The following is a 22,143-nucleotide window of genomic DNA, read 5'->3' on the forward strand; positions in this document are numbered from 1 at the left end:
TTAAATCAGAATAATACCGAAATTATTTAATTATGATGAGCAACCAAAATTCAAAACAACTATGTTACATGCATGACTGTGATGCATTGAAACAATGATTGCATAACATATTCCCATTTTCCTACTTAACTGAATTCAGTTAAGCCATGTTGACCTGCTAGTCAAGCTTCTCAAAAAAATTCATAGCCATGCAAAAATGATTTGATGATCATTGTCCCATGAAAGATATAAAAATAGATATCATATTCTCTTGTCTAAACCAAATACATCACAACACTGATTGGTAACTAGTAATTATAATTCACAAATACAAATTGATTTATCAATAAGTAACACTTACTAGTACTTAGATACAAGTACACAACTCATTTTATTTACTTTATGAACGACTACTTAGTTTTATTGATCACTTGTTTAAAGTTGAAAATGATGCTGCTTTATTTGCTTCCTTACTAGAATGATGCCGGCACATGGTTCCCGATCCGCTATCAGTGAAAAGATAAGAAACCGTTAACATCATTCAAAGTCCATAGGTTAAACAATATTTTATATCAACAAAATTGAAATAAGATCAACTTAAAATAAATAAAAAAAAGAAGGTATTACCAATCAAGCTAGTAGTTATTGCATATATCACCACCGTTGCCACTTTGACATAACTTTTTCTGTTATGTTGTTCAAGAATCGGAAGTAAGCATGTCTCCATGAGCGATTGAAGAGGATAGTGCCAAAGATCCCCCAGAATCCAACAAAGAATCCCAACCCCATGCTTGCAAAAAATGCTTGAATAAAACCATCATTCTCATCTTGGGTTTTAACCAAAGATTCTTGACATGGCCCTTCCTTGGGACACATTTTTTTGAGAGGTAGCCCACAGAGATTTTGATTTCCTTCATAACTTGAGGTATTAAAACTCTGCAACTGTGTGCCAGTTGGAATTTGTCCTGACAAATTATTATGTGATAGATCTAACACAGAGAGAAAATTAATTTGTGCAAGACTAGAAGGAATGGAGCCAAATAAATGGTTTCTTGACATATCAAGAGACTCCAATGATAACAACCTTCCAATTCCTGAAGGAATTTTTCCTGTCAAGTTATTTCTTGATAAATTCAATGAAACTAGCTCCACCAAATTCTCAAGTTCTGATGGAATGTCTCCTGACAAGTGATTGTTTGAGAGATCAATAGCTTTTAAAAGCAGGTTATCATTCTCAAATATGCGTTCTACACCTTTCCACGTCAACAAAGAAATTATATTATAATCATACCCATACATTCCAAAAGTATGGTTGACAGTATAAGAATGATAATAGGAATCTGGTAAGAACCTTTCTTGGGTCGTCATTGCGCTGAAGTTAATGAAACATTTGGGAATTGGGCCCCACAGATGATTAACCGAGAGATCCAAGACGTGAATGCCATTTAGAAAACAAAGAGATAATGGTATACTTCCAAAAAAGTGATTTTTTTGCAAGCTTAATATTTGCAGTTGTTGTAAGCTGCTTCCAATCCAAGAAGGAATGATTCCTGAAAATTTGTTCTCTCCTGCATCCAGCATCACTAAATTTTTGCAATGCTTCATCGAGAAAGGAAGCTCCCCCGTCAAGCTATTGTTTCTCAATATCAATACACGAAGCTCAAGAACTGATCCCATTGAAGTGGGAATTTGTCCAGAAAAACTATTGTTACTCACATCTATATAAGCTAATGATTTAAAATTCTCCCAACAATCAGGGATTTGACCAGATAAATAATTGTTTGAAATATCTAATTGGCCTAATCTTTCAGCTGTATCATTGGCACATACAAATGAAGTAACATCTGAAAATTTATTGTTGGACAGATCCAGGGACACAGCTCTTCGTAAAAATGCTGGGATTGAGCCTTCAAATTGATTCGCAGCTAGGTATATGGAAGGATATTCCGTAAGCCTCAATGGAAAATCTGGAATTATTCCGGTGAGATTGTTGTACGAAATGTTCATCGTGTTTAGCCTTGTTGATAGAGCCCAAAACCAATTCGGAGTGATATCCGAAATGCCAGCATTAGAAATATCAAGCCACGTTAATGTTTTCTGTGTCTTCAACCATTTCGGAAAATAGGGACCCAACATGCAATGCTGCAACATTATCACTTGCAACTGAAAAGGTGGAATCCAGTCAGGATTAATTTTCAAAACAAATGAGTTGCCAGATAAGCTCAAGACCTTCAACTTAGACATATTATGAAACAGAGAGTCTGTGATCACCCCTTCCAAAGAGTTTGAGTTCATGATCAATGTCTCCAACTGTGACGGAAATTGAATTCCTTCAGGAACCTTCCCGTTTAGCTTATTTTGAGACAAATATAAATCTGCTAAAGACGGGAAAATTGAGATGTCAGGCAAAGTTCCATTGAATTGGTTATTTTGGAGATACAAATGTTGGAGCGAGTATCTTGCGCATCCAGACAAGTGCTGGATTGCAACTGGAAGCTCTCCCGTCAGAGTGTTGTAGGACAAGTCTAATGATGCGAGATTACATATGTTTCCAAATGACTTTGGAATTCCACCTTCTAGAGAGTTCGTACTGATGGACAAAGCCTTTAACTGAGATGGCAATCTGATATTGTCAGGTATTTTCCCTCTTAACTGATTATGGATGAGGGACAACTCTTTTAAAGATGGGAATATTGAAAGGTCATCAGGTATTGAGCCAGTGATCTGGTTATAGCCTAATGACAACCTTTGAAGTGAGTGAGTGACACAGCCAGCTGAGAGATTGTGAAGAATTGAATCCAAATCTTCAGTCAAATCGCTACCAAACACTCGCAAAGAAGATAAGGTGCATATATTCGCAAAGGATTTGAAATCCCTGGCTGTGATTTGATAATAAGATATGTCAAGCCGCTCAAGTGATTGCATTGTGTTGTCAAAATGATTTGATGTGGCAGGTGTGGAACTCCATAAGAGGCTGGAAACAAGTTGAAGTTCAACAAGGTTGGAAGTGACATTGGACAACCATTGGAACAACAGGGAAGAAGTGAAGGTGTTATCAAAAAGATTCAAGATTGAAAGAGAATTAGGAAATTTGAACATGGAAAGACTTAGTGTTTGTGAAGAGATAAAATGATCTGAAAGTGCACAATCGAATAGGCTGAGTTCTGTTAGTGTGGAGATATTACTGATGGCTTGTATCCAGTTATAAGAATTGTTGAGATTCAATATAGAGCTCAAGCCAAGATTGGTTAAAGAGGTAAGAGTGGATAACCATTGTCCTCCACCACCATTCCCATCATCATTCATTTTGAGAGAACCACCTGAACCGTCAAGGTAAAGCTCGTGCAAGCTTGAAAGGTTCCCAAGTTGAGATGGTATTGTTCCTTGAAAATCATTTAGATAGAGATTAAGATACTCCAACTTGGACAGATTTCCAAGTTGATAAGGGATTGAACCCTCTAATTCATTCCAATAAAGATTCAAGTATGTTAAATGAGGAAGAGATCCAAATTGAGTTGGAATTCTTCCACCAAAGCGACAAGATGACAAGTCAAGATACCTCAAGCTGGTGAGGTTACCAAAGAATTCAGGGATATGGTAGTCTTCAAAACCATTGAAACTGAGGTTCAAGTACCTGAGATGCTGCAATTCCACTAATGAGCTCGGAATCTCACCTGTTAAAAATCTTTCTACCTCGGTATAGTCATTTCCGAACATGTCCTCACCGTGAAGGTCGAGACTGATTACATGGGCAGTGAGGTTGTTGCAGCGAACACCGTTCCAATGGCAGCAATCACGACCCTTCCACGAAGAGAGCATGCCGTAGTCATCAACCATGGCGGCCTTGAAATCCAGTAGTGCTTGCCTCTCCTGCTCTGCGCACTTGACCTTTCCTCTTGCTGCAGTAGCATAAACAAGAAGAAGGTCCACCGTTATAAAGAGTAAAACAGCTTCAATCAAAATCAGATTATTCATCCTCATCATGACTACGCTCGTCCAAGTGAAGTATGAACTCAAGAATGAGTGGTAATAACTGGAATGTGCCTGTTATAGGACCATATATGGATCCAATATGTAGTAGAGGACCTCGATTCATTGCTATTAATTACTGTTACTATCATGTGCCACTAAATTTCCAGAGTATTTCTGACGTTGTTGCAACTTTGAAATTTCTTGCACCATTTTCTACGGAATGAAGCTACACGAGGAGGACCACAATCTTTATAGAGTATCTTCCTTGAAGCAACCATGCATTACTATCAATTATTTTCGTTTTGGGTAAAAAAAATATTCCTAGCATTTAAAATATGAAAAAGTTTGGTAACAAAAAATTTATTTCATTTATATAATTTAATAATATCTTAATTTATTATCTTGCTCTCTTATCAATCCACTTACCATATTCTTATTAGTCATACTTATTAATGATATTAATTATAATATCATATTCCTATAATTATTTGTCATTTTTATAATTATTACTTAATTTTTTTATTAATTTAAATTTTATATTTAAGAATATAATAAATACTAATTAGAATAAAAAACTGTAATAATAATATTCATTAAATGATTTTAATTTTAATTAATTTTTAATTCATTTATTTTATTTATTAACATGCCAGGAATTAGCAAACATAAAGGCCTTGTTTAATAGATTTATCATTGTTAGAAGAATCATAAAAGCTTATACTTTTTCATAAGTCAAAAATTACAATTTTAGTTCAATTACAAGCACAATTGAAATATGCCAAGAAAATTTATAAGAAGTTGTTTTTATTATTGCAAATAATATGACATTTGAATTCGACCTTAACACGATATCTATGTCGGAAGGAGTTAAAGAATAATTTGGACAACAGACAAACTCACTTGATGAGATTGTTGCCAGTCAACTAATTTTAAAAAATATAAAAAACTACTTTAGCTTTGATGAGATATGCTAATAAACTGATTTAAATTTTTTCTTTTGTATTTTTATGTGCATTTATAATTATACTGTACTAACTAAGTTCATACACATAATATTCATAAATTTATATACATAACATTCATAATTACGTACAACTAACATTTAAAAATTAAATTCATGTTTATTAGATATTACATTCATACACATATCATTTTTTAGTCATTGCATAAGTAACTATCAAGTTAACACATATTTTTAAATTTTTTCATAATTGAATTTAAAAAAGTGTCAAATTCTTAAATTAATTTATTCAATTGATTAATTTATTCATAACTTCTATAAATTCATACACATAACATCCATAATTTTATAACATCTAAAATTTTGTACTCATAATATTCATAATTTCATACATATGATGTCTATAATTAATACATTTTTTAATTAATATTACCAAATTTCAAACTAGGTGTCTTATTGTATTCTTTAAATTATCTCATATGTGCATTAATAAGTCATGATTTTAATTATTTTAATATATTTTATTTAATACTCATATGTATGCTTATTTATTGATTTTAATATGACGAGTTAATAATTATTCTTTAAAATTTATTTTTTAATTTTTGTTTATATTTTATATTTTATTTTTTAATAGTCTATATATAAAATATGATTTGTATAGTAAAAGTTGTTAAATTTTTTAATCTAACCTCTATAATTTCTGGAGAGAAATCGTGTTTTAATGGGTAATAATATAATTGAGGGATATTAGGAATTTGATTTATGAGAAACTGAAATTGATTTCGGAAAGAACATTAATGACTTTAAGTTTGCAGAAAAATAGTGGGTGATAAAGAGAGTAAATGATAAAGAGGTGTATGTCATTTGCTTATCAAGAGAATAAGAATTTTTACGTAACATTTTTATATTGTAATTATTTTTTGGTTACCTACCATTACCGTTAATATATATATATATATATATTATTGAAGATTTTTTTGAGAAGTTCAATAAAAAATAGATTTTATCCTTTAATTTTTAATTAGTAAATATTAATTTATTTTAAAATTTAAATTTGTAATTTAAAATTTGTAACTATAAATTGAAAAAAAGACAAATAGGTCCTTGACCATTTGATTTGCAGACATTTAATTCCTCGAGAATTTAAAAATACACTTAAATTATTGACCTTTTCAAAACTTGAACATATCGATCCTTCATGTTTCTTGGGTATGTCAAGACTCAACGAAAAAATCAAACGTAATTTCCAACTCCCATTGTACTAATCTGATTGATATGGATGCAAGAGTTTTTATTTTTTAAAATTAGACAAATTAAACTCGGGAATTGATATGTTCAGATTTTGAAGATGTTAGGGACTTAAATGTGTGTTTAAATACTCAGGGACTTAAATGTGTGTTTAAATACTCAGGGATTTAAATTTCTACAGATCAAAAAGTCAGGGATTGATTTGTCATTTTCTCTTAAAAATTTATTATTTAAAGTTTAAAATTTAAAATAATAAAATAATTTTTAAAAAAATTGACAATTCAATTAATCACAAAAATACATCCAAATCAATTTTAGATAAAAAAAAATCATAAATATGCTTAAATGACACCAAAACATCAAATCTAAGTCAATGAGACAAATTGCACTCTTTTAACTCAAAATGACACCAAAGTAGTTAATGATAATAACATACGAACTCAATTCAAAACAAGCACACAAACATAATTCAATCAATCATAAAAATACTTGCATATAATTTTAAATTTAGAAAAGTAATCAATATGGGTTAGATAACACCGGATTAGCACAATTATCATAAAATCAACACTTAAAGAGAACTATTCTCGTAATTCTACTTTATCAAAAAAAAAAACACAAAATTAATAAATTTGTGTTATTATAACAAATTTTAGAGTTATTTTTCTGATAAATTTTACACAATTTAAATTTTTTTTTATTTTTTTAAAAGAAAAATTAAACAAAGAAAAAGAAATAAATGTAATATATAATACATGAGAAAGAGAAGATAAAGAATAAATAAAATAAAACGTAACAATAATAATACTAATAGAAGAAGGAAGATGAGACAAAAACAACGCATATAAAAAAAACACAAAAAAGGAAAAAGAGATGGAAATAACGCACATAAAAAAAGAAAAAACACAAAAAAAATGATTTTACACACATTATGTGCGTAAATGTTGTTGACTTTGATCTAATTTAATCAAATTTAATTATAAAAAAATTTAAATATGTAATAAAACTGTTAAAATATAAGATCATCTTTTTAGTTGACCAATACTCCAATAATCTTTTATTGTCATTCCAAATACGTAATATTTATAAATATTTATAAATATATACATATAGATATACCTATTTATCTCATTTGAAATGATAACCAGATAAATAATGAAATGTAAAAATATAAATATTTTAACTTTATTTTATTTTATCACAATATCTTACATTTTCATTTTAATTAAGAAATTTTCATATGTGAAAGAGTTATTAAAATAAGCCAATATGGGCTAAAATAGTAAATAAGACTAATATATTTTCTTGAGAGGAGAAAAATAGCAACCCAACTCAACTTAAATAAATTAATATGTTAAATTAGTATATTTAAAAATGAAACATGTTGATTAAAAAAAAGCTTAAAAATAAAAAATGGCATCTACTTATAATAAATATGATAGATATATTGCAATCAAATTTTAATTTGAAGCAACTAAATAAATTTATAGTTTTCTTCAAAGAATAGTTATATTTCCTAAGAATAAAAAAGAAAAATATAAAATATAAAAACACGTGACAATCTACTGAAGTGTGAAGTCATGAGTGGATCACAAGATGAATCGGATCAAAATTAACTAATTTTTACTTAAAGAGTTACAGAAATAGGATGAAAATTAACTTAAAATTTTACAAGCTCTACTACAATTTTACGGTTATATATATGGTTTATGTAATAATATCAAATAGTATTTATAATTTTAATATAATTTGGCGTGCATTGGACAGGAGAATAAAATAAAACTAGTTAGAATTACTTCTGGAACGACGTAAGATGATTGAAACAATAAAAATTACTCTTAAGGAAACCAAAAAACCAGTGAAAATTAACTAAACCTTGTACTATTAGATTTCGCTGCATGAAACAAACGATCATACCAAAACTCCCTATGATAAATTATGTCTTTAAAGTTTAAATCCTTAAATAACATGAAATTACTAAGCATGCCTACCCTTTTAATTAATCCATATAGTGGAAGGAAAACTCAAATCACTTGTGTTGACTCCCAATGTTCCTTCTTCTCAAATTTGAATCTCTTGTTTTTGGCAACATGCTGAAGAAGATCACAAACTTGCCTTGAAGATGGCCTCTCCTGTGGTGCAGTTTTTGTACACTGCATAGCTATCTCAACCACTTGGAACGCCGCGAACTCCTCGGTGGGTAAAGGCGGCTTCAGCTCAGGATCTATGAGCTCCTGACGCATGGCGGCATCTTGGTTGTGGAAGTGCATCTCCACCCATCTCACCATGTCCATGTTTCCCCTGAAAGCTTCATCTGTTGGCATTTTGCCACTTACAAGTTCCATAAACACAATTCCCATACTGTACACGTCACTCTTCTCTGTTGCCTTCATTGTGTATGCATACTCTGATGGACAATATCCCAATATTAGTTAACTTCCTCATCAAGTAACAATTCTACTATTGCTATAATTCTAAGTCCTAACAAACCTATGTAATTGTTATTCAACTAAGTTTGATCCTACTAAATGAGTTGGACATCTTGGTAAAAAATAATAAGTTGGATAAAACAATTTGAGAGAAAGAAGAGTTATAATGAGCAGCATGATGATTATTACCAGGGGCTATGTAACCATAAGAGCCAGCAAAACAGGAAGTGGAGTCAGAATTGTCAATGAGTGCTTTTGCAAGTCCAAAATCTCCCAAATGTGCATCCATCTTTGAATCCAGCAATATGTTACTGGTCTTGATGTCCCTATGAATAATCTTTGGAACACAATCATGATGAAGGTACTCTAATCCATGAGCCAATCCCACAGCAATTCTGAACCTTGCATCCCAATCAAGAATCCCTTTTTCCTTCAATGTTCTTCCATGAAGCCAATCCCACACACTCCCATTCTTCATGTACTCATATATCAGCAGATTCCAACCTGAACATCCTTTCTTTCTGTTGCTACAACAACCAATCAGTTTCACCAAATGTCTATGCCTAATCCTCCCCAAAGTCTTCATTTCTCTTATGAAGCTCTTGTTTAAGAGATACTCATCTTTGAATGAAATCTTCTTCACAGCTACTGTCTCTCCGGTGGCCCATTCGGCTCGGTACACCGTCCCGGAACCTCCAGAACCAATGATGAATTCCTCACTTAGATTGTTTGTAGCATCCATGATATCTTCCCACCTGTATTCTCGGTTCCCACCAATGTTAAGAGGAAGCAGAAATCGCTTCTTTGCATGTGAAGAAGAGGAGTAAATGCAATTCACTTCACCAAACTTCCTAAAAATTTCTTGCTTGTTTTTAAGGAAAACTCTGCCTGCAAACATTAGTATTGCAATTGCAACAATACTTGAAACGGAAAAGACTATAACTAGTGCTGACAGACTCATCATTGGTAGCTTATTGCTGTAACCATTGCCTTTGCTGCACTTAGAGGCCCAGCAAAGGCGAAGGTTCCCGGCAAAAGCTTCGAAAGGCCAGCGGCGACAGAATCGCATATCCAGCTGGCCTTGTAAATTATTGTAAGAGAGATCAAGTTGGTCCAAGCTTGACATTTCACCAAGCAGCAGAGGGACTCCACCACTGAGTTGATTGTGGGAAAGATTAAGAGCTTGCAATTTCAAAAGCGAACGAATTGAACTTGGGATCTCACCAGAGAGATTATTGTAACTGAGGTCCAGAATGTTCTGAAGATTCTGGAGGTTTCCAATCTCAAATGGGATCTCACCACTGAATCCATTTCTTGAAAGCTGCAGCTCATAAAGGTTGACTAGCCTACCAACTGTTTGAGGAATTGACCCAGTGAGATTGTTTTGGCCAAGACTAAGGACATTCAGTGATGTAAGATTACCAATATGCCCTGGGAGGCTTCCATTAAGGGAATTTCCATCAAGGCAGAGTACTAGCAACTTTGTACAATTGAATAGGCCTAATGGAAGAGACCCAGAAAGTTGATTGAATGAGAGCTTAAGCTCTCCCAGTTCCGGCAAGATTCCAAGCCACGATGGTATCGGTCCGGTCAGCGAATTATTGTTCAGATCAATGTGGGAAAGATTGTGACACAAGGAAAGCTCATCTGGTATTGGTCCAGAGAGTGAGTTTCTTGATAAGTCTAACAATGTCATCTCAGTGATTTTCCCCAATGTCCTTGGAATTTCACCAGAAAATCTATTGTTACCTAATCTGAGCCTATCAAGAGAATGTGAATTTCCCAATTGAAAGGGAATCACACCATCAAATTTATTATCAGTTACATCAAAGGAAAGAAATGAACTTGAGCTACACAATGGAGCTAAACTACCATTAAGCTTGTTCCTTGAAAGGTTCACTCTTGTCAAGTTTGCTACATTTGCAAGCTGGTGAGGAAGATTGCCTTCAAGAGAATTGTTGTATAGCATGAGCTGATCCAATCCTCTCAGGAACCCTAATGTTGCTGGAATTGAACCTGATAGCTGATTATTTGCCAGATCAATCATCTTCATCTTTTGACAGTTACCAAGTGTGGCAGGAATTTTCCCCTCAAGGTTATTATTCCTAAGGTGAAACCAATTCAACTCTTTAAGCCTTCCAATAGTGATCGGAATCCCACCACTGAATTGGTTCCCAAAAAGATCAATCAATTGCAACCCTAGACAGTTACCAATCTCCAAAGGTATCTGCCCAGATAATTGATTCTCAAAAAGGGACAAACTTTGCAACTTGCCAAGCTTCCCAATCTCTCTAGGAAAAGAACCATTCAGCTTGTTTCTGTACAAATAAATTTCCTCCAAATTTGTAAGGTTCCCAATAATGAAGGGAGAGATTGAACCACTGAGAGAGTTATTAGCCAAATCAAGAACCTTCAATGATACACACTGAGCTAACTCAATTGGAATCACACCATGAAGCCCACAATCTGAAATACTCAAAGACACCAACTTTGATGCATTATTGGAACACATAGTACTAGGAATAGTACTACCATGAAATTGGTTCCAAGAGAGACTCAAGTTCTGTAACTCTCTCAAGTTTCCAAACTCACCTGGAACCTCTCCAGTGAGATTGTTCATTGACAAGTCCAGAATTTGAAGCTTGCCCAGTTGAAAAAGAGACTTTGGAATGTTACCCACAAGCTGGTTATCCATGAGGACCAAGTCAGTGAGTTCACTCAGCTCCCCGAGTTGACTCGGTAACTGACCCGTCAGCTTGTTACTTGCAAGGTTGAGTATCTGGAGACTGAAGCAGTTCCCTAACTCAACGGGAATCGTCCCCGTCAACATATTTCCCTTAAGAACCAGCTGCTGCAACTCGGTGAGTTGACCTAGATGAGTTGGAATCGTTCCAGCGAGTGCGTTATAGGCGAGTCCAAGAAAGCTAAGCTTGACGAGGTTCCCAAGCGAAGGAGGAATAAAACCAGTGAGTAGGTTATCACCGAGTTTGAGGATTCGGAGAGTGAGCATGGAGCCGAACTCGGCGGGAACGTGACCGGTGAGTTGGTTGGAGAGAAGAAGAAGGGACTCCAATGAAGTGAGGTTAGTGAGAGTGACAGGGATGGGACCCACAAGACTGTTAGAAGAGAGGTCAAGATGAAGAAGAGATTGTAAACGAGAGAGTGACGGTGATATTGAGCCATTGAGTGAAGAGGAAGATAGGTTGATTCCCACGACGGTTTTATCATCATTGCATGTGATTCCATTCCATGAACAGTAGTTAGTGTTGTTGAATCTCCAATCCGCCAGAACCTTCAGTGGGTCTTGAAGAAACGATGACTTCACCTCCAAAAGAACTTTGAGAGTAGTTTCAGTCACGTTGTTGGCGCCATTAGAAAGGCCCAGGAAGAAGAATAGTAGTAGTAGTATCATTAGTGAGAAGTTTACGTAAATGATAATGATGATGGTGATGGGTGTTTAGTTTGTGAGAAGAAGAACGAAGTTGATAGTAATATTTGATAATGAAAAAGGTAAGGTGAAGTTAATGTTAGAAGGTTGGAAAGCGGTGGTGGTTGGTTTTACAGTTTCTTGGATTGTGTGGGAATTGGCAGAGAAATGAATGAAGATTGAAGGAAGTATGGTTTGTGTTATGTGGAAGAGTGCAGTATCGTCAATAAATGATGGAAAATAAGTAGGACTGGCAAAAATACCACCTTCTAGTTTCTAATTTTCTACTATTCTAGCCATGTCTGCTACTTGTGTATTGTGTTAATTAATTAGCTATATATACACCAAGGAGAAGGATAAGGAGAATCCAGTGAGAACGAAAGCCAATAGTAGTTCAATTTCCTTTGATAGGAATTGGTTTCAGTTTACAAAATCGTATGTGTATTTGTAATTTTATATGGCTATAACAAACTCTAATGAATGTAGTGCCTCACAAATTAAAAGCATTGTAATATATTTCCACTCTACATACATAAATTGTTAAATTCCTTTCGTATAATATTTTTGTCTTATATTTAAATTGACATTAAATATTTTTTATTTTTCTTTACTAAAAATATTGCTCTTCTAACCCTTTTTTGTTTTAATATTTCTAATGTCGTAGAGTCAAATTGTATTTATTGGTTGGATCATCATCATCTACCAAAACTAACGTGTCCTGCGTTTGGTCTTTTTGATTGGTTGCATGTTCTGTGTGTTATAAAACCTTTAAAATACTGTGTCTTCAATCTTCATTAGTATTTTTCCACTGAAGGAATCAAAACTGTGTGCTACTGTTCTTAATTTTTTTTCTTAATTAAGCTATTTGACTTTGTATTACGTTATTTACCCAAATCTATTAGAGAGAGTAAGGATATGTAAATAATTCTCATCAACAATTAAATTAACAATTATCGAAAAGAAAGAGAAATATATATCCATATTTCCTGTACTCTATAGAGTTTTTTTTATAGGAATTATTGATGTAAATATGTAATATTTTTCTTTTTAAGAACATATTGATAAGAATAAAGTTGCACTGTATGAACTAAAGATTGTGGCCATTGTGTATTTTAGACATTGGATCGGAATGCGATGATCCTTTTTGTAAATGTCATTTTTATTGAACTGTACAATGTTATGATTATACTAATTCCATGGATCATATCTTGTTTTGGTGTGTCTAAGGTTTGGCGAGTGTGGTCTCTCTTGGATCTTCTTTTCACACTTTCTGAATCTTCTAATTGGGTTTCGGCTCATTCAATTCTGAATGAGTAGAAATTTTATGTGACAAAGCCCATTAAATAACTAAAAAATAATAATTATGTGTATCTATGAATTTTGTAGAGTGAACTACTAATTCAATCTCTATCTACTTTTAAGAATGACAATGCGACCCCTAAAAATAAAATCGATCTGCTTCGATTCTTGTCCCCGATTTGCGTCACATAAAGCGGTCCCCATACGTTTTTTCCGGCGAGACTTGACGAAAAACACTGAGCTGGTTCATTTGGTGCGTGACCTGTCATATGAGCTGGATGACAAATTCATTTAGTGCTGAGATGAACAAGTTGAAATGGACAGGGGCTAATTTGTCCACCCATTCACCCTAAAAACGACGTCGGTTGCGCAGAAAGCAACGTTTCAGTTGCTTCTGAAACGATGTGTTTCCATAAAACTCCTTTCTCCAGCCTTCACATTTACAACTGAAACGTTACTTTCCGCATAAACGACGTCGTTTTTAGGGTAAAGGGGGTGGACAAATTAGTCCCTGTCTATTTCAACTTGTCCATCTCAGCACTGAAAGAACACGTCATTCAGCTCATATGATAGGTCACGCACCAAACGAGCCAGCTCAGCTTTTTCCGTCAAGTCTCACCAAAGAAAAACACATGGGAACCGCTTTGTGTGACAGAAATTGGAGACAGGGACCGAAACGGATTTATTTTATTTTGAGGGGTCGCGTTGTTATTCTTGGAAATGGACAGGGACTAGGTTGGTAGTTCACTCTTTTATAAATGCTGACAAAAATATCTATCAAATAATAAAATTAACGTTATATCCATAAAAAAATAAATTTTGTAGGATAAAAATATCTAAATATTAATTTTTATTAATTTTTAAAATTTTTAGATTATCCTCATTATTTATTTTCAACCTCAACTCTATCGTTATCGTCTCTTCTTTTTCAAATTTCAAGCCTTTTTAAAATATGTGAGTACAAATATTAAAAAATCAATAAAAAAAATTCCCAACCTAAAAAAAAGAAAAAAAATTATATCAACTAAGTTGTTCTAAATAATGGATAATATGTGTTTTGAATTTTTAAACAACAAATTGAATTTGATTCTTAAAAAAATAGAATTAAAAAAATGTTTTTTTAATTGAATTAAGTTCGTATAATAATTCTTAACAAAGAAAAACTAAAAAAAAAAACTTACTAAATATATTGAATGACAATCTCATTATCTAATTAAAAAGGATTCTACTAACTCCTGTCAATTTTAACTGAGTTGGACTTTAAAATCCATAAAAAAATACACTTCAATTACTCAAATTTATCATAATTTAGAATTATATTTTATCACTTTTTAATGGAAGTATTTTTTTTATTGGACCAGTGTCTTTTTATATGGTCGTATCTTTTTTATTAAAAGTATTTTTGTAAATGTATCTCGCCGATGTGTCTCCTTATACATATCTTTTAGTGGAAGTATCTTTGATCAAATTGAGAAGGTGAAAACGAGATAGCGAGAGCGCGCTGTGGTGGACGGCGGCGATGCAGATCGCAAGGGGGAGGGTGCCGCAGTGGTCCTGCAGAGGAGAAAATTACGCTTGCAAATAGCGCGTTGTGGCGACGAAAATTTGTTCCGAAGGGCACCGGCACTGGCCAGAGGATCGTCGGGGTAGAGGCCCTGGCGGTGGTGTAGACGCGAACCAGCGCACGCATTTCGAACAGCGCAACTAACGGCACGACGCAGCCGTGGAAGCTCCACGGGGAGGGGATTCCGCATGGCGGTGAAGACGACGGTGGTGAAGGAGGAACGACGTGACGACAAAGACAACAGTGTGTCGAATGGTGTGCGCTGTGTTCCGGTGAGGACGCACGCAAGTTCGATGATGCTGTTGATGACCGAAGAAGGTAATTGTTACTTGATGTACTAGCTTAGCAATTAGTTAGTTGATTTATTAGTTGTAGCAACAAGTTAGTTAGACAAATAGCCTATAACAGAATTTTTAGTTAGCCCCCTAATTACTCAAACTCAGTTGGTTATATATATATATGATTGTTGTAACAGTGTAAAGTGTTATTCATCATTCTGTATATTGAGTAAACAAGAACTCTCATTTCTTCTCTCTGTTTTCACTTCTGCTTTGTTCTCACACTCCCCTTGTGCACCTTCAACATGGTGCGGTGAGCGTGGAACCCAAAGGGGTGAGAATAGAAGGAACAATGATTGAGGAAAGAGAAGCTCAGAATTCAAATCAAAGCGCACATCAAGTGTACGATCTGAAACCTAGTGATGGATCCAACTCAAAATTTAGAGCAATTCCAAATGAACCAAGGCAATTCCTTCCAAGGCCTCGATCCTCAAGGTATCGCAGAGTTCTTGAATCAGATCTCATCGATTCAGGCTCACCTTAATAGGAACGGTAGCAACCCTAGTCAAGATTCATTGAGCCACTTCTACCTTCATCCTTCCGAAAATACTGGTATTCCCCTCATCCCTACCATTCTTGATGGCAAGAATTACAGTAGTTGGAGCAATGCGATGTTGTTAGCCCTAAAATCGAAAAGCAAGCTGAAATTTGTTGATGAAAGTTTAAAAAAACCTGATAAGAATGATCCATTGTTCGAACTGTGGGATAGATGTAATACATATTTCTTAGCCTGAATTAAAATCTCACTGAATCCTGAAATCACCCGAAGCGTGATGTGGAAAAATGTTGCATATGAGCTATGGGAGGACCTAAAACGCAGGTACCATGAGGGTGATAGATTTCGAATTACAGAACTGCAGGAGGAGCTATACGGAACAAGACAAGGAGAAATGAGCGGACATAATACTTCACAAAATTGAAGTCGTTGTGGAAAAAATTTGATGATTTCAGGCCAATTCCACCCTGCAATTGTGAATCTGTGTGTACTTGTGGATTAAGAGAAATGCGAAAATATAGAATGAAAGATCATATAACTAGATTCCTAAGAGGACTTAATGAACAGTTTGCGAATGTTAGAGCTCAGGTCATGCTAATGGAACTCTTGCCAAATTTAAAGGTTGTGTTTTTCATGATGACTAGACAAGAAAGGTAAAACCAGACCATGGATGATACCATAGACCCCAAGATCTTATTACACTCTACCAATTCCTTCAACACTGCTGAGGCCTCACAAGGCAGAGGGAGAGAAAAAGGTAGAGGGGTAGATTCCAAGGCTTTGGGAGAGGACAAATGGGAAAAGGTAGAATGCAGTGTTCATACTGTGATAAAGGAGGCCACACAGTGGATGTATATTACAAGAAACATGGTTTTCCTCCTCATCTTAGACAGAGAAATCGGAACTCGAATGGAGGTTTGGGAGCAATGAATTTCAGTGCTGAAATAAATGGCGATGGCATTGACGATTCTGGTTGTGTGGAAGAAAATGAAATTTCCAATGTTGACTTTACTCCAGAGCAGAAATCAGCCCTACTAGCTTTACTATACAGGGGAGAGGCAAAGCAGATCCACAGTGCTAACCAACTCACAACTCTAGAACAAGTACCTCATCAAGGTAACTTGGTGTATATCATGCATTTTAAGTCAAGCGTGTTGGCTTTAAACATTTCTGTATCAAAATATGGTTCTTGGATAATAGATACAGGAGCTACTATTCACGTATGCTATTGCCTAGAAAATTTTCAAACTCATTTCAAGATAGCTCCTATAATCATTCGGTTGCCTAATGGTGCACAAACCATTAGCAACATAGATGGAACTATCAAATTTTCAAACAAATTGCACCTCAAAATGCACCACCACTGCCCCTGTTAATGCTGTTAAAACAGTCTTGGATGATAGGTTCAAAATCAAGGATATTGGAGATTTGAAATTCTTTATTGGGGTGGAGGTTGCACATTCTTCTTAATCAAAGAAAGTATGCTATGGACATCTTGAAGGATGCTGGTTTTGAGAACTGTAAGCCTGCTTCTACCCCTATGGACTACAGTACCAAACTCAGCAAAACTGAAGGCGTTCCCCTCTCAGATTCTACGAAATATCGAAAGTTAGTTAGCAAATTGCTCAGTTTGACCAACACCCGACTTGACATTAGCTTTGCCATAAAGTTAAGTCAATACCTTGACCACCCCATTACTTCTCACCTCAGTGCTGTCCATCGAATCCTCAGATACATCAAAATTTCACCTACCACTGGCATAGTATTCTCGGCCACCTCTGATCTCTATGTCACTGGATTTGCTGATTCCGATTGGACGGCATGTCCTGATTCAAGAAGATCTGTGACAGCCTACTGCTTCTACATCGGCACTGCTCTGATTTCATGGAAGAGCAAAAAGCAAGTGACAGTTGCTTGCAGTTTAGCCGAAGCTGAATATCGGGCGCTCGCCGCTGCTACTAAAAAGGCTATTTGGCTTAGTTTCATTTTGAAGGACTTAAGAATGCCTCTCACCAAGCCCATCAGCACCTACTGTGACAGCCAATCTGCGATTCACATCGCCTCCAACCCGGTGTTCCACGAGCGCACGAAGCACATAGAGGCCGATTGCCACATTGTACGCGACAAGTTCCAAGAAGGTCTTATTCATCTTCTTCCCATCTCTAACACTGAACAAGTTGCGGACATCCTGACCAAACCGTTGCTTCCGTCTATATTCTCCACACTCTTTGGAAAGTTAGGACTGGTCAACTTACACACTCCTAACTTGAGAAAGGGTGTTACTTGATGTACTAGCTTAGCAATTAGTTAGTTGATTTATTAGTTGTAGCAACAAGTTAGTTAGACAAGTAGCCTATAACAGAATTCTTAGTTAGCCCCTAATTACTCTAACTCAGTTAGTTAGATGAACAATATATATATCTGATTGTTGTAACAGTATAAAGTGTGATTCATCATTCTGTATATTAAGTAAACAAGAACTCTCATTTCTTCTCTCTGTTCCCATTTCTGCTCTGTTCTCACACTTTCCTTGTGCACCTTCAACAATAATAGAGAATTGAAAATAGCGTAACTCTTGTTACTTCACTTACAAACACTTCCAATGGTTACGATCCTAATTTTTAAATATCTAATTAATTGATATCAATATCTTTTTAATTTTAATTTAAAAATAATAAATAATTATTGTTGTCAAATGTTGATTTTCTATATTTTTCATTCAATAATGCTCATACGGTGATCAATCATGCAGTCATTAGTCCTCATACCAATGACAAATAATAAAAGAAAACACATATTAATTTATTTCATGCTAGACATGATCGACTTTGCATTTAAAAAAAAAAAAGGAAAACAATGCTACATGCTAGCATGTCATGCATGCATAATAATTTGGTGCGCCCCACGTTTGTCTATAATACATGTATATACTACTAACCACCAATGCCTCTAATCTTCATGTATATATCACACAGAAGGAAGAAATTTATTATATGACAATTCATATAAAGTGAATATGGCAAATTCTTCCTTCTTCACATTCCTTCTCCTTTTGCTTCTTTACACCATTGTAGCCTCAGCCAACAATCCTAATGATGATGAGACAGTCCCAAGTGACAATGTTTTCACACTCCAAGTTCCAACATTAGATGATAGCATTTTGGATAATCTTCTTTCTTTTGGTTACTATCTTAAAAGTTGTCCTGAATTTGAATCCATCCTACATAACAAAGTCAAAGTATGGATTCAAAAGGATCACACTTTGGCAGCTAGTCTTCTCAGGTTGCAATTTCATGATTGCGTTGTTAGGGTATGTATGTACTTTTCATAACTATCAAACTAAATTTATTGTCCGTCGCTAACTGATATTTAAAAGAGAAAATTTAGGACTAACACTTTTATTAAAATTTGATTAGTACTTAACTATTAAAAGAAAAATGAATAATCATATATCATTAGATATCATCTCATACAACTAAAAACACTGATAATGACTAATTAATGACTATATATCACAAATTTTACTGACTTCTTAGCATTTCTCTATTTAAAATTCTAAAGCGTCTTGATAAAGCAACGAGTACCGTGCAAATATGACCCCTGCAAAAATGTGACTATAATTAAAAAAACGTTGCCAGTTTTGTGGTTATGCATTTTTTTGTTTTGACACGCTTTTAAGCGTGATAAAATCCAAATTTTTTCTTATAGTGTCTAAACATTAAATTGTAAATTCTCTAAAGAGGGAGTTAAAGAAATAATTTCGACAATAAAAAAATGAACTCATTTAGAAAAAAAAAACCAACACTAGAGATGCTCTTGAATGATTCTTTAAGATCCGAACTCAAATAACTTGATCAATTATTTGATACAGGGTTGTGATGGGTCCATTCTATTGGACCATGATGGGAGTGAGAGAAGAGCAGAAGCAAGCAAGAAGCTGAGGGGGTTTGATGTGATTAATGAGATAAAGGAAGAGTTAGAGAGAAGTTGCCCCAACACAGTGTCTTGTGCTGACATTCTAAGTGCAGCTGCAAGGGATGCCACTGTTGAATTGGGTGGACCCTATTGGGCAGTTCCTTATGGTAGAAAAGATGGCAGAATCTCCATTGCTAAAGAAACTCAAATCATTCCCATTGGCCGTGAAAATATTACTTCTTTGATTGAGTTCTTTCAATCCAAGGGCTTGACTCTCCTTGACTTGGTTGTTCTTTCAGGTAATTTAACAAAATATTTATAACTCAACTATTATTTTTTCAATTTTATTATGGGTTACTTTTATATTAGTATTTTTTTAATAACTAACATGTATTCTCTTTGGTTTATTAATTAAAAAATAATATTCACCAAAAAAATATTTTAAAATAATCCAAATACATAGTTAATTAATAATAATCATATTTTTATATAGATGTTAAGAGTATTTTTTTAAGTTTAATTATTTTGTTGGTCCTATATTTTCATTAAATTTTTAATTAAGTTTTTATATTTTTTTTTTTCATTTGGGTTTCTACACCGCTTTTAATTTTATAATTTAGTCTTTTCTAATGCAAAAAATATTAGAATTAACTAAATATTTTTTACAAATTAAAGATATTCATACTTAAAAATTTAATTAGATTTTCGACCGCATGTATTATGGAAGAAATATTCTGTTAATTTTAACGTTTTTGACATAAAAAGGATATAATTACAAAATTAAAGGTAGTGTAAGAATTCAAAAAAGTTATAGGGACCTAATTAAAAATTTGATAAAACTATAAAAACCAATAGAATAATTAATTTTTTTTAACTAAATGTTAACCATATTTAGTGCATGAATAGTATTTTTTTTTATTTTTTTAACCTTAATTATGAGTATTCATAGAATACTAGATTTTAACTAATCTTGTTTGAATTGTGTCTATTCATAGACTAGTTGTTTTTGGACATTCCATGCAGTATAGAGTTCAGCCATATTGTATATCACTAACATGTTAATTAAACAAGCAATGGTATAGGTAGGTTATTCAGAATCTAATGATAAGATGTATGTAATTGAATTCTTTAATTTGATATAATTCTATGATCAAATTTAACTAATTTGAAATAGGAAAAGTATATGGAACCAACTAATAATCAGCCAAGAATGGAACAACATAATTAATTATAATTAGTTTTATTAATTTATAATTTAATTTGTTTGTTAAATTATTGTTGTCTTGTTGACCACATTCAAAACATGAGGGAAGATATGCTAGTGTTAGGAGAGAATCACGGAACAGATACTTTAATCATTCATTAGTTGGTTCCATATAATTAATTATGTTTTATTAATGCGTAACACATGAAACATAGAAATCATATCCAAAACCATCCAATTTACAAGAAAAAGAAACATCCGTATGCCTATCAGTAGCAACATCCGGTTAAAGTCACCGGTGCCTTTGGTTTACCAGTTGACTGATTCTTGGCTTATATAGAGTTGGTTCTCTAGCATTGTTGTTTGAAATAATAAAATTTGAGTAGTAGTTGAAGCTCAAAATAAACCCAAAAAAAAAAGTTTTCAATAGCATGGTTTATTTTCAAACACCCTTTTAAACCAATAAAGTGCTAGCTAACTTAGACTTAATTGGGAAATATTAGCAAGAAATTGCTTAAAAATGTTGAACTAAACATTCCTATATTACCAATGGATTTATAGGGTCTCATACAATTGGAAGAAGTTCATGTGGATCCATTCAATATAGGCTATACAACTACCAAGGGAGTGGAAAACCAGACCCAACAATAGATCCAAAGTATCTGAATTTCTTGCAAAGAAAGTGTAGGTGGGCCTCAGAGTCTGTGGATCTTGATGCCACAACTCCAAACAACTTTGACAACAATTACTACATTAACCTCAGCAAAAGAATGGGGTTGTTGTACACAGACCAATTGCTTTATTCTGATCCAAGAACTTCACCACTTGTTTCTGCATTGGCTTCAACACCCTCCATTTTCCAACATCAATTTGCTGTGTCTATGTCCAAGTTTGGAGTAATTGATGTTCTCACTGCTCAGGATGAAGGAGAAATCAGGACCAATTGCAATTTTGTCAATGCTTATTGATGAATATTGATTTTTCTCTGTTTTTTTTTTTTATTATTTGTACTTTGATCTCGTTATTTTCTACTTAATTTCTTCTTTTGGTGCATACTTTTACTGTTGAAATTGTTACATCATATATTAATTTTATTTCAAATGTGACAAAAAAAATAAGCACGCTATGATAATATCAAAACATTAAAGTAAAACTACCACAATGGCCCAAACTTACTGAATTTACAGAAAGGCCCTATCTTACTTGGTTAGAAACCTCCACCAATTTGTTGAAATTAAATTCTTAGCAACGATAGAGGGAGGACTACAACCCTTCAATGGGAATCCTTCTTTTTGAGGACAAATATAA

The 22,143-nt window shown here is 33.9% G+C and overlaps 3 protein-coding genes across 3 annotated transcripts; 1 reads left to right on the forward strand and 2 right to left on the reverse strand.

Annotated features, from left to right (window-relative positions):
- Positions 1 to 253: 253 nt before the first annotated feature.
- On the reverse strand, positions 254 to 4,118 carry LOC110279931 (receptor-like protein EIX2). The gene is made up of 2 exons (XM_021140215.2): positions 607 to 4,118; positions 254 to 485 (listed from the first exon to the last, which is right to left on the reverse strand). The coding sequence occupies exon 1, from the start codon at positions 3,961 to 3,963 to the stop codon at positions 634 to 636; it is 3,330 nt and encodes a 1,109-aa protein (XP_020995874.1). The 5' UTR covers positions 3,964 to 4,118; the 3' UTR covers positions 254 to 485; positions 607 to 633.
- Positions 4,119 to 8,061: 3,943 nt separating this feature from the next.
- Positions 8,062 to 12,367, reverse strand: LOC107483695 (LRR receptor-like serine/threonine-protein kinase GSO1). The gene is made up of 2 exons (XM_016104300.3): positions 8,782 to 12,367; positions 8,062 to 8,570 (listed from the first exon to the last, which is right to left on the reverse strand). Exons 1-2 carry the CDS (start codon positions 12,002 to 12,004, stop codon positions 8,188 to 8,190), a joined length of 3,606 nt encoding a protein of 1,201 aa, XP_015959786.1. The 5' UTR covers positions 12,005 to 12,367; the 3' UTR covers positions 8,062 to 8,187.
- Positions 12,368 to 18,729: 6,362 nt separating this feature from the next.
- Positions 18,730 to 21,888, forward strand: LOC107483676 (peroxidase 7). Its single transcript, XM_016104281.3, has 3 exons — positions 18,730 to 19,026; positions 19,588 to 19,930; positions 21,397 to 21,888. The coding sequence occupies exons 1-3, from the start codon at positions 18,733 to 18,735 to the stop codon at positions 21,801 to 21,803; spliced, it is 1,044 nt and encodes a 347-aa protein (XP_015959767.1). The 5' UTR covers positions 18,730 to 18,732; the 3' UTR covers positions 21,804 to 21,888.
- The last annotated feature ends 255 nt before the right edge of the window (positions 21,889 to 22,143 follow it).

The sequence above is a fragment of the Arachis duranensis genome, chromosome 4, assembly GCF_000817695.3.
Source record: "Arachis duranensis cultivar V14167 chromosome 4, aradu.V14167.gnm2.J7QH, whole genome shotgun sequence".
Lineage (NCBI taxonomy): Eukaryota > Viridiplantae > Streptophyta > Magnoliopsida > Fabales > Fabaceae > Arachis > Arachis duranensis.

What these genes read in the sequence shown, in the direction of transcription:
- LOC107483676 (XM_016104281.3), top strand. Translation starts at nt 18,733, where the DNA reads ATGGCAAATTCTTCCTTCTTCACATTCCTTCTCCTTTTGCTTCTTTAC. An exon ending in TTCATGATTGCGTTGTTAGG is followed by an intron (nt 19,027 to 19,587) that starts GTATGTATGTAC and finishes TATTTGATACAG; the next exon opens with GGTTGTGATGGGTCCATTCT. An exon ending in TGACTTGGTTGTTCTTTCAG is followed by an intron (nt 19,931 to 21,396) that starts GTAATTTAACAA and finishes ATGGATTTATAG; the next exon opens with GGTCTCATACAATTGGAAGA.
- LOC107483695 (XM_016104300.3), bottom strand. Translation starts at nt 12,004, where the DNA reads ATGATACTACTACTACTATTCTTCTTCCTGGGCCTTTCTAATGGCGCC. An exon ending in TTATGGTTACATAGCCCCTG is followed by an intron (nt 8,571 to 8,781) that starts GTAATAATCATC and finishes ATTGTCCATCAG; the next exon opens with AGTATGCATACACAATGAAG.
- LOC110279931 (XM_021140215.2), bottom strand. Translation starts at nt 3,963, where the DNA reads ATGATGAGGATGAATAATCTGATTTTGATTGAAGCTGTTTTACTCTTT.